A 17,485-nucleotide genomic window follows, 5' to 3' on the forward strand; every position below is an offset into this window, starting at 1 on the left:
TTTGCCTGGTGACTAGTGCCGCCCTGATAACGACGGAATGACGCCGGGTCCAGCTCGGGTCCAACTCACCATCACATCCCCTCATGGCACGCCCTCGCGCTCTATCGGGCGCTGATGCCCCTAAAGAGCCACATGCAGTCTCTCTCAAAGGTACGATCCGCCGGAGAACTTGTCTGACGCGGTACCTTGGCTGATCTTGTCCAGTATTGCGGTAAGCAACGAATCCCAGTCGACCTCCCCTCGTCCTGACCGTGTAAGGCTATCGCGGCCTTCCTTATCCTACCAGTACCCCCTGCCGGCGGCGGAGACGAAGATCTCGGGTAAAGCTTCACTAAGCTATCCCGCCGACAATGTCGACGACCAGTTCATTCTCACTCCCAATGTACGGAGACCACTCGGGTTTAGCCGTGTTTGCACTGACCGTCCCACAAGTTAACACTACCCCCGGCCTTTGGCTCTGCATATGTCGGCGAGACATTTGCATGCACCTTGAGCGCAAATAATGAGTTGCCAGATGAGGAGACATCGCGCGTTGTTACGTCGGTTCGTATAGTAGCAGAGATGCAAACACCGTCGCAGGTAGCGTCGTTGGACTTGGAACCGGCCGAAGACACAGCCTCGAAGGACGGGATACAAAAGGGACATTCTTTACAGAAAATAGTGCGGTTCGATCTCAAGGAGGAAGGCAATCACATCCTGGCGGTTAGTGTCAGCTACACGGAGACGCTGATTGGGTCGGACGCGCAAGCGGCCAGCGGGCGCGTGAGGACCTTTCGCAAGCTCTATCAGTTTGTTGCACAGCCCTGCCTCAGTGTTCGGACCAAGTCCTCCGAATTGGCACCCTTGGAGGTTGAGAACAAGACCTTGGGACCTTATGGCAAAACTCGGCTGCTCCGGTTTGCGCTAGAGGCCCAATTGGAGAATGTAGGCGACGGTCCTGTCGTGGTCAAGGTACGTTGAGTATATTTATGGTAATGGCGCACGCCTCTACTGGACGGGTTGCTAATTTTGACAGCAAACGAGGCTCAACCCGAAACCTCCGTTCAAGGCCGTATCCCTGAACTGGGATCTGGAGGGCCCGGATCAAACGGATCCGCAGCCACCGGCTTTACACCCGCGTGATGTCCTGCAGGTCGCATTTCTTGTCGAGCAAAAAGAAGGACAGCAGGACGGGCTCGACACCCTGCAGAAGGACATGAAGCGCGACGGGCGAGCAGTGTTAGGCCAGTTGTCGATTGAGTGGAGAGGCGCGATGGGAGACAAAGGATTCTTGACGACGGGAAATCTGTTGACGCGAAGACGGGCATGAAACCAATCAGGTGTAATGTACTGTGTACCTGAGCTGCAGCTGTTCCCTGACCCCTTGTGTAACAGCACACCATTCCAGACACTGCAGCCAACATCGCCAGCACAGATCCCGAGTAACTGTCTGCAGCTTCGATAGGTACTCACAACTCACCGGTGATTTCCTGGGCCAATCAGCGACGCACCGCGACAGCGTCGGCCACAGGATCGATGAGACGGGAGCCAAGCCGATGTTGCACGGGTGCAAACTTTCCAGGGCAGCCAATCCCTAGCTTGCGAGCTGCGTGGTTACACAGGACAACGGGACAAAGAACAACATCATAAGTTCGGCTTATCTGTAAGAGCGTAGGGGTACAAAGGTACCTTGGCCGGGGTCATTAACGCCGACGGGAGCTTGGGAGTTAGTTTGGTTCTATTGATAGAATCGTAACGGGAAGGAGCCTACGGTTTACGACTTAATTTATTTATGGGCCTGGCTAGTCGCCATGTGCCATTTGTGCAACACGCAAACACTATTCAGTGTAGTCAATCATCCACGATCACCACCAGCTAGTGTTTGACAATCCACCAACTTGGTATAGAATGGATAGGTAAGTATTATTTTTGGGCTAACTGCTGCGCCCGCAGACGGACTACTGGAGTCTAGGTCTCAACCTAAATTTACCCAGCTGGCGGCGGATCGGATGGGCCGCGAGTCGTGAGTCGCGAGCCCATTGGCTCCATCCCCTTTCTCTCGGATTGGCGATGAAACGGCATGTTACTGTTGGTCCAGTCGGCATTTGAGGGGTTCTAGCCCGTACCTACGGAGTACCCCTCACCGCTATTGAACTGGATTACTGGTTTCCCTTTCCGCTTTAGGTCCAACTTGGCGCCGCTTTTTACTTATTGAGAGGCCCAGGGCGTGGGGTGAGCACCAAAGTGCGTGTCCTGAGCAATCTCGGATTGCTCAGGAGCGCGCTCATCTGATCTTACACATGCTACTTGACTAAACTGTGCACAACCAAAAGCATGAATTTCACTTTGGCCCCGCCAGTGTGCTCGTCATTTTCTCAGCCCTTCAAACAAGCCTCAAGATCCTTTTGATTCGAGGGTCTATCACGACTGAGACTGGTTCACCGCCCGGGGCTTCTCACCGCCCAATATTGATCTACCGCCTGGTACTAATTACACTACCTAGAAGACAACTATCCCCAGGGCGGTAAGGCCGAGGCCCACCGCTCAGTAAATCGCGATACACTGTACCGTACTATGTTTGTTGCGCCACACTGTGGTTCAACTAATATCTTACGTCGTCTTCTTGATGACAGATGAGTAACTGAACGCCAAAGAACACCCAGGATCAGATTTGAAATAAGCTGGGACATCGTTGTAGTAGGCCTTGCACAACAGTAATAAGTCCTGCTCAAATCCTGCCCTTCTTGTCAGTGTGAGAGTCTGGATTGCCGGAGGCATATTGTATCAACATCATCTCTCTCAAGCTGCTAGTGAGATGAAAGAGGACAGACTGTGGAAAGTGAGAAAGTCACTGTATTGATGTAGCTCACCCCGCTTGCTATGATTTGGTGTTAATGACACCCTGCCCCGCACAAGTGCTCGCCATATAAGAGCATAGGTAAATACTCCGTACACAGGCAATACTCTTCTCCTTCTCCTCTACTTCCCACCTCTTATCCTGCCTTATCGCTCCCAGCCTTCATCAAAGAACAAAGTAACTATGAATGACCCCTTGAAATCGTATCTCAGGTTTTCTGATACAGATCGACAGTATGAACCCCTCGTATTATTCAGACATTAGAAAGACACTAACATAACAAAAGCCCACATACTCCAGCGCTGGAGATAACCCTCACTGCACCCCGAAATTTCTATACCCAAAACCCGACTGGGAATTTCTTTACAGTGACTGTTGCGCGATCCAAGGAGCATGAATCCAAGCCATGTCATTTCTGCTGGTCCCCCAATACCGATGAAGGATTTCGGGTCTTTCGCCACCTGCCCTGTGGCGGCCTGGAAGAGGTGGAGGTGCAGCTGAACTGCTTCTCGCCGGAAACGCAGCGATCGGACCCTCTTCACCTCTGGTCCCTGGGTGCGGATAATGATGATGCCGTGTCGTGGAATTTCATTCTCGGGGAGAAGCTGTCCCGGGCGGTTGAGAAAAGTGAATGGATCACATATGAGCTCTTCTGGCCCGGGGGTGAGGTGTATCTCTGGGATTGGGAAGCGAAAGAAAACGCGGGGCTGGAGCCGAAATCGATTCCAATGGTGCTGCCTGGAGGTGCACGGTGCTCGTTCAGTCTGATCGAAGGTGATGTGCCGCCGCCACCGCCGAGGCCGCGGACTCCTCCGGTCCTTGATCTAGATGCCACTAGTGTGTGAGTCTTCTCCACCCATCTGTTGATAGTAGAATACTGACAACAGCCAAGTACCCCAGGCACGCCGATTCTCAGCCTCGAGATTGATGGCCCTCCGACATGGAGGGTCCAAGAAAATTGGCCTCTGACCTGGAAGCTCACCTATCACGGGGTGTCGGGGGACGAGACCCCTCAACCGATCACCTTCTCGGTCAGCGACTTGGATGATTGGGGGGTGTTTTGCGTCTATCGGCGTGGTCAGGATACTGGAGAGTGGGATTCCTGGCATAGCTATACTACGCCTGGGTGTTCCGGGTTTACGGAAGAAGATGTCCCATGCTCGGTGGGCACGAGCGAGGCCTTCATGTCTCTACGGCCCAATGAGACCTGGTGTGAAGTGCAGAAACTTGAGATCATGCACTCTCTACCGGAAGATGCTCGAGCCAAAGAGGTCCTACGATACCGGTTAAAAGGATGCAAGTTGACTTGGTGGAATTGGGGAACAAAGGAGGATCATATGGATACTACTGTGACAGTAACTGGGTTCGGGGATACGATCATCGATCCACCTGACAATGACGGACGGTCAGAGGTGGTGATACCAGCTTCGAATACGGTGGAATTTACCGTGGTTAACTGAGAGAGAGAAATTTGATAGTCATATTGGTTGATAATTTTCCAAGCACGCAGTGCTGAGAAAATCACAACAGATGAATGCGGTGATAGCAGCCGCCATCAGCGATGCCAACACTGCCCTGGGAAGCACATGCGTTGCATATGTCGTTGTTAGAGCCAATTTTGTCGGACGCGAGTACTGCGAAGACGGTGTGAAAGAACCAGCTCCCAGTCGTGATGAGACATACTTCTTCCTCAGCGGATGGAGCGATGTGATTATTGACAGTCAAAAGATAGTAGGTCTTTATTCCTTCTCCGTACCTTTGATTATACTTGCAACCCCCCCAAATCAAGAACACAGTTCACTAACCTGTCTCTCTGATTGACCCTGTGAAGACCACCGCCGAGATAGCCGCCGAGGTGGCCAGTGTCATTACAAAAGGACTCACTCTCCCCAACGCAACCACATGCAACACCACATCGGGCACCGATCCGGACCCTTACGCAGTAGCCATGTGTCGAGTATCTCTCCAGATCGCTGGCGATCCGGGAGGCTGGACGGCTCAGCTCTTTGCACGGGCCCAAACAGACATCGCCAACAAGAATTATTCGTGCATCCTTTATAAGCTTGGTTAAGCTGGTTCGCCTCAGGCAGGCAATCAGGCTGTCAGGCCATCACAGCAACTATTCTTCACCCATCGAAGCAACGCAACAGAGAGACTATTATAGAAAATCTTATACTAGGAGATATATAGAAGTTCTTCATAATAACCGTGACTGTTTGGATACTACTTGAAAAGCTAGACTCGAACGGGTAAAACAGAGACAAAACGAACAAGATAGCTAGAGCCTAGCTAAGCTGATGTTAAGATTATGGGTGAATGCATTGATACAGTACATTTAGAAAAAGAAGTTGCAGCTCAGAAGAAAAGTTACACGAATTGTTACATACATATAATACGGAGTACAGAATATCTATACACAGCAGGATATGGCTGTGCAGGTTATGTATGTATCGGAGGACAGACACACGCATGGCTTGGTTTTCTGCCAGCACAAATTAACATACATACATGTAAGATGTTGGTTTTGCTTCTTTTCTCTGTCGGCATGATGTAACGATTATCTGGTTTCTGCCGGAAGAATCCAAGACGCAAGACGGGGAATCTTCAAGCCCATGCTTTGTAGTTAACTATAATATAAGTGTTCTTGTACCTGATAGAAATGCTCATACAGCTTTATGATGTTACCTACATGATGAATCATTTTATTTTTCGTCATACAGCAGCATGATTTACAGAGCATGTTCTACTCAAGCGGGTGTTCCATCCAGGGTGCGTGTTCTATGAGCAATCTGTGAGCAGGCACACGTGCTGCCCTCGTAAAAGCAGCGGCACCTTAAATTGGCACAGCAAAACAATTTCCATTTACTAGCCTGGAATGCCGAACCCCGACAATGGCATTATTCATATAAGAAAGGGACCGTCAACCAAGCTAGTTTATGTTATTATTAGTAGTGTTGACTCAGTATTTAATTTTATATGTCTCGTTTGGTTACTTAGGATGAATGGGGACATGATTTATAACAGGATCAGGTGATGACCTAGCTACCTACCTATAGTGTTATTGTTGGTGTCATGATTCATGGGGTTATGCTGGTGGTAGATAGACAATAGTTGTATTATAGTACAGAGTGCATTATTTTCTGCCTACCAGCCCACACATCCATGACTCGGGTCACTCACACCACATACCCCCTTTCTTCAGTTCCCCATGTAGATTAGATACCTACGGAGTAGGTACTAGGTAATAATTAATTGGGTATTAACTACTCCAAATTAATATTAAAAGCAGTTTAGTTACCGTCCCTGTCAACGGCACAGTCCACTTTGCGGGACTGGAGTCACGAGTCCTTTACTTACCACTGTACCAGACACCTAATCTACTACGGTGTAGGTAGCAGCATCCCATTCCTAGATAGATAACCTTAGAGAAACTAAGTACTAAGTAATAAGTAAAACAGATCGGACATCCTCCGAAAATTCAACTACAAACGCAGTAGCCAGCATGTAAGATGCTTGGCCAACATGCAGATGCAATCATCATGCCGGTAAGCAAGTCCGGGGAAGTAGGGCTATGTAAGGAACCATTATTGGAAGACTTTCTTTCCTTTCCTTTTCTTTCCTTTCCCCTTCGTAGTTAGGTCGCTTTTCTTTCTTTCGTTGCTTTTTCTAAGCAGTTCCTGATGAGAGGGGGAAGTATGCATGTATGATGAAAATATACTTGGTTTTCCATGCAGGGGAGCCCACCTGGATTTTCGGAGAGGAAGTTTTGACTTTGGGCGGGAAGTGGGTGCCGCGAATGAGAGTGGCGGCCTGAGAGGTGGTGGCTTGAGTTGGCCCTCTGGTCTGGTATGTTCTTTTTTTCCTTCTGCCTTGGTTTTTGTTGTAGCCCTGTGTAGGTTCCTGACCTACCTAGACCGTAGTGTGTGGATTAAGTTTGACCATGGTGAAACCGGATCATCTATCTATGCCTTTGTCTTATCTATCCTGTGACCGTGTGGGTTTACTCATTTGGGAATGGTTCGTGGGTTGGAGGAGGATTCCATGTGTCGACAATATAAGGATGGTGTTCATCGCAATAAGATTTGATGGGTATTCATCATCTATCGTCCTCAAAATTAATCTCTGGCCCTGTCCGGGGTGTCGACCGGCGAAGCGTAAATTTTGGCACCGGATTATCGTCATTGCTTCGGCTCCACATGGATCCTCAATCCAACCCCGGGCCATTTCACGGCGAGTCTTGGGTGGTCGGGAGGAATAGCGCAGAGGATCATTTCGGGTGGTTCCTAATATCCATCCCAGAACTCTGCTCTCCTTTTTGTCAGAGGTAAATGCATCTAGAATCGTTGCTGAAGATTCCGTACCCACAGGACCATTGGGTTTATCTATTGAAGAGGGGTCTGGTATGCTCTCCGGTCCTTTGCAATTTATCCCACAAGGTGGAAGGGGAACCTCGGTAGCCATCGTCCACAGACAATCGCATCCTTTTCCCCTTTTCAGGAACCAATGTCCAGTTTCAGCTCGAGCATTTCCGGATCCATGGGTTCCATGGCTGCGATGCTGGGCATCCAATCATGCTTGGTCTCGACGATCTCCGAACGCTGGTTGGCACCTACCTACCTACCTATTCAGGTACTCCGATGTGCTACTTCCTTCGCCCCCAGGCACAGCTGGGTGGAAGGCTGGCTGTGCGGCGTGGGTGGAATTAGCATCCGATTCACCGCACTGTCGAGCTTCCCGGTCGGACACACGCAATGGGGGAGGAGATAGTAGTAGCGATCTATGTGTCCGAGGAATGTATAATAAGAATAATAATAACTGCCTCGATATCCCGCACGCTGGAGTGACCTGATCCACTTGGTCGATATGCTCGCAGCCCCAAAAGTTCAACCTTTGGGGTTGTACGATAAGAGCAGACGTAATGGTCTGTGTTTCCATGGTTATCCCGAACAGTAGTTCTCTTGCATCGATCCAACGAGAGCCATTCAGGAGCAAAGAGTCGCCGGTTAGCCAAGCCATTTGTGCGCGACAGGCTCCACTGGGGCCCAGCTGGAGCGATTGATATGCTCCCGTACCTCTCTCTGTCCCTCACAGATGGAGGAGGTGCTTCGGGTGCTTGGCTGTACTCAGCGAGTTATGTGCATACCTCACTACTGTAGTAGTTATACCCGGTAGATGCTGATAGATACCTAGTACATAGTACTAGGCAGAGAGTCGAAGCAAAGGTCCAGGCATTCTGGCGGTCCTATCAGCACCTTGCTTTTTGCCCTGACAAGGCAAGCGGAGCAGGAGATCCTCGTCGTACAGCTGATGCCGGGAGTTGCTGGCCGGTTCCTGATGGTGGTTGGCGGGATGCACCCAGCCATGCACACTTGCAGTAGTTCATGGTCGCGCCCGGGACTTGGGGCGGTTGTTGGTGCTCCGTATAGGTACCACCTAACAGCAACAGTAGGTAGGTGAGCAGCAACAGCAGCAGGAGGATTTTCCACCGACTCGTTGTACCCCCGGTTCCCCCATCTGGGTAGACCTGCACGTTTATTTGTTATTTTCTTTTCTTTTCCTGCACTTTGCTTCTGCCCTGCCTGCTTCTTTGCCTCTTCCTTTCCTGTTCATTTTCTTTGTTTGACACGATCCACATGCAGTTGATACTCTAACCATTTGCGAGATTTTTCTTTTTCTGTATCTTTTTTCTTTTGGATAGATCTGGAATATTTGATCGAACCTTGAATAGACTCCACTGCCGCAAAACTAGTAGAAAGTGACAGGAGTGGTGGTGGTGGTGCGTGTGCGCAGGAGAGCGGAAAGTAGGCGGTTAGTGGATATAGTTGATTAGTTAGTTAGTTACCACTATCTACTATGGAGGTTAGCTGTCGCAGTGAAGGGACCGAGCAGGAGGGAAAAAGAGGGGAGGGGGGACACACGGGGGGTGCCGGGGCTGGATTGGACTTTTGGCAGCCGTTTCGCTTCCCCCCCTTCCAAGTGTCTACGCAACCATCCGTCTGCATGGTCGGTCTAGTTCGAAAAAAAAAAATAAGACAGAAGAAATTCAAAAATCATTGAAGTCAAGCAAAAAATTAAAAATAAAGAAAGTTAGGAGTCTTAAAAAAATTAAGGAACCCCAAACTTAACTTTGTCCCCATTCCTCTACACAAAGAGACACCTGTCAAAGCATTCCTCCTTTTCCAGTTTGTCTCTCTCTGCCTTTCGTCTTGGCCCCCTCACCTGTCTCTCTCTCTCCTCTGCTAACCGATACTCCTTTTTCTTGTCAATGCGTAGATCAACCCTCCAGATCGTCTCCTCTCCTCAACATCTGCCTGTCTGCAATTCGTCCCTCCTTTCCCCTCTCTTGCGTCCGCACCGACGCCCGAGAGCCCCAGCCATCCTGCCGTTCGCGTTCGCGACAGTGTCGCATTTCTAGACTTATGCGTTCTAGCTGCCACGGCCTTCACCACCCGCCCGTCCACTCCAACACCCCTGATTGCTGAGAACTCCCCCTGCTATTGATGCCCCTGGGAGCTTCCAACCCTCTAGAATTTGCATTTACTTCATGCTGTGACGACCCCGACGAATTGTGACGATTGATGAGTACAACCTTGCGACCTCTCAGCGACCATTCGACGAGATGCCGTTCTCCTCCTCTTCCTCTTCCTCTTCCTCTTCCCCGCCCGAAACGTCCACCACCCCGCTCGCAGACTACTTTTGGATAGCCGGTGTGGATGGAACTGAGGTCTTGGATACATATCGCAAACTAGGCGACGAATACCGTGCCAACAATGCCACCTCGCCAGGCCCCGCCGTTACAGATACCATCGAGGAGGATGCGGACGCGGAGGAGGCCCACGATCTGCTCCTGGACAGTCTCTCCCGACCCATCTCCATGGCCGGAACCCGCAGCTCCTTCCAGCGGTTCTCCATGCGCTCAGGGGACTCCGATACGAACGAGAATGGATCCCACAGCAACCGCAGCAGTATGACCATCAAGGGTGCCCCCTCTCCCCGGGGTTCCTCCTTCCTCGAAGATTTCGACTTCGATAAAGCGTTGTTCAAGTTTGCCTCCGAGAGGGAGTCGTTCTTGTCCGATCTCAGTTCCAGCGCTGGTGCAATTACGCCCTCTTCACGTCCCAGATCCAGACTCCGCACGCAGAAGATTGTCTCTGAGGAAAGCCCACAGCCCGCGGGCCTACTCCGGTCGAGCATAGGTAGCGTGCGACGACACATGGCATTTCGCGATATGAACAGTATGAAGAGGCAACCATCGATTGCTCGTCAAGGTGAGTAGAGACCCGGTCGGGCTATGAAGGGGAGGACAAGGGATAAGCTCTAGATGGCTAATTGAGGTTTATTACAGCATCTATTCGGACCTCGCGACGTCTGAGCAATTACAACTCCGTGATACCTGTCCCGCAGCCCCTCGAGATCTCCCCCACCATGCACCCCCTGAAGCGGAGGTTCGAGCCCGTCCTTCTTGACCGGTATCCAACCAAGGGCATGTCCGATGAACTCAAACTGCGAGGGAACTTCCCGGACTATGTACCAATGTTTGCTTTCCCCAATGACATCAATATCGTCTCATCGGATCAGAGACCGCGATCCACATGGCACGGATTCGTCATGACCACCGACAATGGTTCGCGCTTGCACGCTATCTGTGTCATCATCTGGATCCCGTTGAATCAGAAAGCTGCCGAAGAGCTAGAGAAACGTTGTGAGGAATGGCGAAAGGACAATATGACTGATGAAGAGCGAGAACTGGCTGCGAGTCTCGGTGAGAGGCTGGCGAGCGAGCGAGCTAAACTCTCGAGACTTCTCGCTCAACTCCCAACAGTCCCTTCGGGATCGGAGTCGCGAGAGCAGCTGGAGGACGAGATCAGTGCGGTAGAAGAGAAGATCGGGTTAATGACTGATCTCTTGCGCCCGGTCCGCCACGGTGCAGCATCGAAGATTGAGGGGTTGACAGATGGGGATACCGGATTCTGGATTCCCCGCGCTTATGGTATCCTTGGAAGGGAAGAGAACATGACCAGCTTCTGGAAGGAGTGGCTCAAGGCTATCGTGGTTCCCATGACCGACGGCAGTATCCAACGAATCCCCCCAAATTCCCCGCGGATGGGCATCTGGCAACCGTTGGAGCGATATGTGATGAACTTGTGCACTGAAGCGTTCAGTCCAAATACATCCAAGACTCAGGTGGAGCTCGCGGTGCGCGAGTTGCGTCTTTTCGCTCGCAAGGAGGCTGCCAATGAGCTCCCAGGATCTCGAAACACCGATCTCTACGCGCTGTTCCGGGCCCTGTCGTTGCAGAACATCATGATACTATTCGAGTACGCTCTTACCGAATCGCGCATCATCCTCTTGTCGTCACACACATCGATGCTTTACCTGGCGACCAGGGCACTCGTCGACCTGCTGTTCCCGGTCCAGTGGACTGGAGTGCTTATCCCCATCCTCCCAGCACGACTCATCCAAGCTCTGGAAGCCCCTTGTCCCTACATTGTCGGTATCGAGCGTCGATACGAAAAGGTCGAGCTACCGTCGGATGACTTTGTGTTGGTCGACCTGGATGCAGACCTCATTGAAAGCACGGTGCAACCAACTCCACTCCCTCGTCATCAGCGCCGGAAGCTGCTCTCTTTACTTCAGTTGGCGGCCCCTCATCATAGTCGGTGCGGAGTACCCACTGGACCACCGGCGTATGCTGTTGAAACCTACCCCTTCGATTCTTTCATGTCGGAGAACTCCTCTATCTTTTCCTCCAAGGCCCAATCGACTCAGTTGGCGAAATATGTTAGTCTGAACTCGAGCGCTTTTGGCCAGACTTCCGTACCTCCGAATTCATACCCACCTCTGATCTTCAATGCCTATCTCCATGCTCGTTATGAGCAGGCTGCCTCCAGGGGATATTCGTCCAGGGGCCCGGACCGACCGGGAACTGGGTCGACATTCAAGACCGGGTCTCCACCTTCACCCCGAGACATCTCGCCCACGTCCGGCCATTTCCCGTCGGGTCCCGGGTCCCGGAATGATTCCGGAACAACCTTGCAGGCGTCGCTGCGAGAGAAGCGTTCCGGGCACTTTGATGCAGCCTCTCGGCGTAGTTCGTCCTTCGGGATGGATCCGCGAGGTGGTGTTCCGCGTCGACCGAGTGCGCCTTTCCTGGGCCACGCACCCAATCTTTCCGTCACCACGTTAAACACCGACTATAACTCCGGGTCTACCTATGCACCTTCGGTGTATGCACAGTCCACGGTGGCTGCATCCACTATCGTGCCTCAGGCTTCCGCCCAGCCCATTCACAACTCGGAGGGCACCTGCTGGGTGGAGGGACATTGCTTGCAAGTCCAGCCATGGGATGACAAAGCCACCTGTGCAATTTGCGATGACCAGGCTGAAGAAAACATGTACAAATGTACCGCCTGTAAGACAGTGGTGCACAACCGGTGTGCTCTGCAGATATGCCTAGTGTGTCCGGCCGCCTTCCATCCCGAGCAAGTTCGCGCCGCGTTTGTTCGATGCTTTGCTAGCTTGTTCTACACGTACAAGAAATTCCTTCAGCCCGCTACAGGAGACAAGAAGAAAGCCGGATTAACATACAACTTCAACATGGAAGCATTTATGAAGAGCCTACCGGGGGAACATGCAGAATACATTGCGGTCCTGCAACAGACACAAGGTAAGAGTCCCCGGATCTGGTCGAAGGTTGCAGTTGCTGACGTGTCGTTAGGGTTCAACGAGTTTATCAGTGAACGGGAGAGAGCAAATCCCAAGTCCCGAGACCCTAGGATGGCCCTCTTTGATGAGATCATTCTCTCCAAACGTAATCGGGGCCGGTCCTCTATTTTCTCCAGTCGTAGTATGACCGACTTTTTATCCGACACATCGAACCACCTCTGGCGAACCGCGAGCGCCACTTCTTTTGCCGGGGGTAGTAGAAGCCAGAACAGCCTTTCCGGTGATTACAGCCGGGTAGTCTCACGAGGTTTGTATTCCGTCCCTCCTCTTTGTGTCCTGGGCTAACTGGAGCGGAAAACTACAGCACCGGCAAAGCTTGATAACAGTCTGATGAAAGAACCCCGCATGATCCACGGAGCGCCTCGGGTTTCGAAGACGGCAAATACTGCTCGCAGGAAGCCGCTTCCTAAACTCATGAACGGCCTCGCCATTTCGCCCCCGTAAGGAAGTGGCATCACATTGGTGGAGTGCACATTCCGAACGATCACCCTTGGAAATGGCATGGCCCGTGTGACACCAGTCCGCCACGTATCTCATGCTGTATCCGTTGGTCATCGGCCAATTTCTGTTGCATGCAGATAGGACATCATGTGATACGTGCTGTGGGTTACAATTACCAAGCCTCACTTTGGAGGCCCGTGAGCGTGTTTGAAACACTTTTCACGCAGTGCCTCAGATACCGACGAAACGACCCCTGGCTTGCAGAACATAAGACGCTGCAATCCACGCTTCTTGCATAGTGGAACTAGACGGCTGGCACGCAGGCCATGAATCGAAGCCTCGGAGCTTGCAGCTTCACATGAACATTCCGCTCGTCTCGGAGGCAGGATCGCCCTTGGGTTGCGGATCCTGCCACTGTTGTCACGACCAACCTCAAATGGTGACCAGCTGGTCCCGGAGTACATACGTCCCCCCATGCATCATGTACACATAACTACACATACCTATCACATACATATGTTGTGCTGAACCCATTTGACTGCACATGAAGGAGTTTCCACCGATGCTGGACAGGTATACCTTTCTTACCTGGTGTCATTTATTCCATCTTCTCTTTCTTTGTTGCCTTTTCTCCAAGAGCCCTTTGTGATTTTCGAGTTCCAATACCCCTGTCGATTGGTTGGTATATCTTTTTAATCTCGTTGCAAGCCCTTCTGGACTATTGGTGGATTCTCCCGTCATGTTACATAAGATATCTCCCGGACCGACCTAATTGATCAAGCTGCCACTTGTGCACTCAATCTGCGAGTAAAGTTCGAGATATGCCCTGGCTGTAAGGCTGATTGTCGGGGCCACGGTGGCCTGCCCGGAGGATCCGGGTACATGGTCAGCCATGGTCCAGCCGGCGGGCGGAGACGGTAGGCAGTCCGCAGCCCGCAGCCCGGATGCAACATCCATTGGCCTACCGAGGGCTATGCCGGGCCACTCCCATGCCAGGGAGCGGCGGTGGGTGGATAGGCCCGAACCAACCGAATCCAGAGTAGATAACGCTATGGGGGTTTTTTCCTCGTATCATGGGAGCTCTACAGACAATGGAAGAGAGAAGGATCAGCCTGATAGACGGAGCTTGGTCCAATGAACAGGGTTGTGGATGGTGATCGTGGGGACTCGCGGGCTGGCTGGATGATCTTCCTGGCTGAGAAATCCGATCGCCCACGACGTAGTTTTCTGTGCAATGTAGATACGTGGTGCAGACCCGACACCGCTGAAGTCAATCTGGTGCAATTGGCAGTGGAGCCTGGGGAGGGGAATAGGTAGTGGCTGTAGGTCAGAAGAAAGAAGGGATCATCTCCGGCAGAACTGAGGCTGGGGAAAGGTGAGGGCGACTCCCGCCGATGATTGGCGGAGAAATGGCCTCCGCCCCCCGGCAGGCGGAGTTGGGATTCCGGGGAAATTCAGCCATCGTTGCAGCCCACCTGCCAGCGTCCCTCTCGCGCCCTCTCCTTATCGGCTTATCCTCCTCGTCTAGCCCGAGCAGATGTCGTTCCTTTTCTCGAGGCCCTCTCTTTGTCCTCTAGTCCCCTCCTCCACGCTGACTTGATCACTGTTCGTCGGCTGTAAGCCCCCCCCCCTAATCTCCTGCTCATTGTCTCCGGCCTCCCCGGCTATTAAACACTAGCCCCGACGCCGTTTCGTGGTACTTGACGTACTTGACCTCCTCTCTGTCTCTGTTTTGGTCGGTGTACTCGGTCCTCGTGCAGATATCACCTTTCCGAGTTTGGTTGGACCATCAATGCCACTCCAACTCCATTGTCTTTGACTTTCTTGCGCATCTGTTCCTGTCTCCCGTCGGCGAGCTATCGGGACCTCGAAGTATACCACCGGCTTCTGACGTCGAAATCAAGTATGCGAACGTGCAGTGTACTGCGTATGCAATGAGATGATGCAGACTGCCCTCCATCAGCCCATGGGGATGACACTTTTAGCTGATGCCGCTACATCTTCGCTCACAGCTCTCAAAGGCTCCGCATCTTCTGCTTTTTCTTCTACGTCTCAGATAGTCCCTCCGGAGCCCGCGCGGACGGTCGTCGCGGTCTACACGCCGGGCCAGGAGGCCATCGTTCAAGTTGTCGCGGACATCCTCGGCAAGCCATGGACAACGGAAACTTCGCTGTCGACGTTTGGTCGAGGAAGTAATGCGGTCGTGGTGGGGTTTCTGGCCACTGAAGATTCGATCCGCGGTCTGGAAGTGGATGACCATACGGCCTGTATTCTGGTCAACACGCATTGTGTCGACGATGGATCGTTCCCGGACGATGCGCTCACCGATCGCTGCCATTACGAGTTTCTCTACTCCCTCCGGAGTCCCTTCTTTCGCCGCGACCTCACGCGATTCTTGTCGCTGATTCTGGGCCAGACGCGGCCGCACGAGGACCTCAAGACTAAGAATCGGACCAACTTTATCTCGACTACATTTCCGGACGTTCATGCTGCCTTGCCTAACCTCGACATCCTCTCCGTGGGGTCGGATGCGGTTGAAATCCGCGTGGACCTGCTGATTGACCCCGAGCCGCCCCAAGGGGCGCCGGCGTCCGTCCCAAGCCTACGGTACGTTGGGCAGCAGTTGATGTTGCTTCGGCAGCACACCGAGATGCCAATTATCTTTACTACTCGATGTACGAAGGAGAATGGTAAGTTTCCGATGGAGGACCCGCTGCTATTCTACAAGTATCTCCGTCGGGCGATCCAGTGGGGGGTGGAGTACATTGACGTCGAGCTGTGGCTGCCCGAGGACATCCGGAGACGGCTGTCGGAGGTCAAAGGGAATAGCATCATCATGTCTGCCTTTCACGATTTCTCGGGGACGTGGAGGTGGACGTCCGCCGAGGCGCCCCGGATTTTTGCGGAGAGCGCCAAGTACGCCGACATTGTCAAGATGATTGCCATGGTCAATACGATCGAGGCCAACTACGAACTGGAGTACTTCCGGTCGACGATCAAAGGGACCCACGGATCCTACCCGCTCCTGTCGGCCGTCAACATGGGTCAAATGGGGCAGCTGTCCCGAGCCCTCAACACGGTGTTTTCGCCCATCACGCATCCCCTACTGCCGATGATTGCCGCGCCAGGGCAGCTGACAGCGGCCGAGATCAACGAGGCGCTCCACATCATGGGCCAGCTGCCCAAACGAGACCTGTACGCGATCGGATCTTTCCGATCGACCCCGCAGTCGATGTTTATGGAGAAATGCTTCAACGAGCTCAGCCTGCCGCACACACTGACCTCGATTGACCGCGGGCCCATGGGGTCGATTGAGCGGGTAATCACTCAGCCGACCTTTGGCGGCGCGTCGGTCCACCCACCGATCACCAGCGGGACGACGTCTATTCCCACCATCAGCGAGGCGGCCCAGGCGATCGGGCTGGTCGATACGATTGTTGCGGTGCGCGGGTCCGGTGCGCAGCCGCAGTTGATCGGGGAGAATGCAGCGTGGAAGGGGATCCGGGCGACCCTGACGCGGGACTACGTGCCGTCGGCGTACCGGGGCCGGGCGGCCATCATTCTGGCGGGGAGCGAGAGCGAAGCGTCGGCGACGATCTTTGCGCTGCGCAGCTTGGGAGTGGGTGCGATCCACACGGTCGGATTCCGGGCGCGCGGGCCGCTGGCGGAAGGGCTGGAGCCATTCACGTCGATCCAGTCGGTGAAGATGGTGGAGCAGCCGTTCGTGATGGTGTCGGCGCTCCCGCCCGAGAAGTCGCTGCTGGTGCAGCCGTTACTGCGACACTACCGGACGAGTGGGCGAGCATCGCCGCCGTCGACTCGTGGGAAGGTGTACCTCGACCTGACGCGCGGGGAGCGCACCGGAGATCCGGTCGGGGTTGCGGAGCGGGCGGGCTGGACGGCTTATGGGATCGAGGATGTCGATGCGTGGACGACGGTGGAGACGCTGCGACTGCTGGTGGGACAGAACGTGCCATTTGATTTTGTGCGGATGGCGTCGGGGCGGGTGTTTTGAGATGTATAGATAGGATATGAATCTGGAATGACATGACTCTTGACCTTTAGATGTATGCTGCTGGGGATGTTGAATTGACCATGAGTCCGTGAGTTCGTGACTCAGTGTGATGGTGTGATCATCATAAGGTGTGTTTCTTCTGCAGCGGGTCTGCAGTGCAATTAAAAGCAATCAAAGGCAATATAGATAGTGCGAGTGCCGGCAGTCCTCGGCTGAAGAGTAGCCCCTCCCTAGTCTGCTGACGGCACTGGCATAGATTGCGATCGCCGGGGGTTCTGATGAAGCCCCCAAGGGACAGGGGTAGGGGGGGCGTGGAATATCAACGTCGCTCATGTTGAAGCTTGCGGACGAGGATCCGTGCTGGAAGCGGGAAAATCCCGAGGCGGTTGACAGTTAGATGGATTTAACCGACGACGAACCGTGAGAGCAGCAGTCAACTGAATTAATAACTGGAGAGCTGCAAGTCA

The 17,485-nt window shown here is 53.0% G+C and overlaps 5 protein-coding genes across 5 annotated transcripts; all 5 read left to right on the plus strand.

Moving 5' to 3' along the window:
• Nucleotides 1-83: 83 nt before the first annotated feature.
• On the plus strand, nucleotides 84-1,309 carry BO94DRAFT_459896 (trafficking protein particle complex subunit 13; the record flags this gene model as incomplete). The annotated part of the gene is made up of 5 exons (XM_025607861.1): nucleotides 84-150; nucleotides 205-211; nucleotides 259-382; nucleotides 433-951; nucleotides 1,016-1,309. The coding sequence occupies 5 exons, from the start codon at nucleotides 84-86 to the stop codon at nucleotides 1,307-1,309; spliced, it is 1,011 nt and encodes a 336-aa protein (XP_025470539.1).
• A 1,710-nt stretch (nucleotides 1,310-3,019) lies between these two features.
• On the plus strand, nucleotides 3,020-4,296 carry BO94DRAFT_459839 (uncharacterized protein; the record flags this gene model as incomplete). Its single annotated transcript, XM_025607859.1, has 3 exons — nucleotides 3,020-3,069; nucleotides 3,123-3,677; nucleotides 3,729-4,296. 3 exons carry the CDS (start codon nucleotides 3,020-3,022, stop codon nucleotides 4,294-4,296), a joined length of 1,173 nt encoding a protein of 390 aa, XP_025470540.1.
• BO94DRAFT_352420 (uncharacterized protein) lies at nucleotides 4,066-5,025 on the plus strand. The gene is made up of 2 exons (XM_025607114.1): nucleotides 4,066-4,567; nucleotides 4,668-5,025. Exons 1-2 carry the CDS (start codon nucleotides 4,367-4,369, stop codon nucleotides 4,905-4,907), a joined length of 441 nt encoding a protein of 146 aa, XP_025470541.1. The 5' UTR covers nucleotides 4,066-4,366; the 3' UTR covers nucleotides 4,908-5,025.
• Nucleotides 5,026-9,208: 4,183 nt separating this feature from the next.
• BO94DRAFT_352465 (dDENN domain protein) lies at nucleotides 9,209-13,096 on the plus strand. Its single transcript, XM_025607115.1, has 4 exons — nucleotides 9,209-10,104; nucleotides 10,182-12,503; nucleotides 12,555-12,809; nucleotides 12,867-13,096. The coding sequence occupies exons 1-4, from the start codon at nucleotides 9,456-9,458 to the stop codon at nucleotides 13,004-13,006; spliced, it is 3,366 nt and encodes a 1,121-aa protein (XP_025470542.1). The 5' UTR covers nucleotides 9,209-9,455; the 3' UTR covers nucleotides 13,007-13,096.
• A 1,393-nt stretch (nucleotides 13,097-14,489) lies between these two features.
• Nucleotides 14,490-17,109, plus strand: BO94DRAFT_532723 (type I 3-dehydroquinate dehydratase). Its single transcript, XM_025611180.1, has one exon. It carries the CDS (start codon nucleotides 14,946-14,948, stop codon nucleotides 17,016-17,018), a length of 2,073 nt encoding a protein of 690 aa, XP_025470543.1. The 5' UTR covers nucleotides 14,490-14,945; the 3' UTR covers nucleotides 17,019-17,109.
• The last annotated feature ends 376 nt before the right edge of the window (nucleotides 17,110-17,485 follow it).

This window comes from Aspergillus sclerotioniger (assembly GCF_003184525.1).
Source record: "Aspergillus sclerotioniger CBS 115572 chromosome Unknown BO94scaffold_6, whole genome shotgun sequence".
Lineage (NCBI taxonomy): Eukaryota > Fungi > Ascomycota > Eurotiomycetes > Eurotiales > Aspergillaceae > Aspergillus > Aspergillus sclerotioniger.

What these genes read in the sequence shown, in the direction of transcription:
- BO94DRAFT_352420 (XM_025607114.1), top strand. Translation starts at nt 4,367, where the DNA reads ATGAATGCGGTGATAGCAGCCGCCATCAGCGATGCCAACACTGCCCTG. An exon ending in TTATTGACAGTCAAAAGATA is followed by an intron (nt 4,568 to 4,667) that starts GTAGGTCTTTAT and finishes GACCCTGTGAAG; the next exon opens with ACCACCGCCGAGATAGCCGC.
- BO94DRAFT_352465 (XM_025607115.1), top strand. Translation starts at nt 9,456, where the DNA reads ATGCCGTTCTCCTCCTCTTCCTCTTCCTCTTCCTCTTCCCCGCCCGAA. An exon ending in ACCATCGATTGCTCGTCAAG is followed by an intron (nt 10,105 to 10,181) that starts GTGAGTAGAGAC and finishes GGTTTATTACAG; the next exon opens with CATCTATTCGGACCTCGCGA. An exon ending in GGTCCTGCAACAGACACAAG is followed by an intron (nt 12,504 to 12,554) that starts GTAAGAGTCCCC and finishes ACGTGTCGTTAG; the next exon opens with GGTTCAACGAGTTTATCAGT.
- BO94DRAFT_532723 (XM_025611180.1), top strand. Translation starts at nt 14,946, where the DNA reads ATGCAGACTGCCCTCCATCAGCCCATGGGGATGACACTTTTAGCTGAT.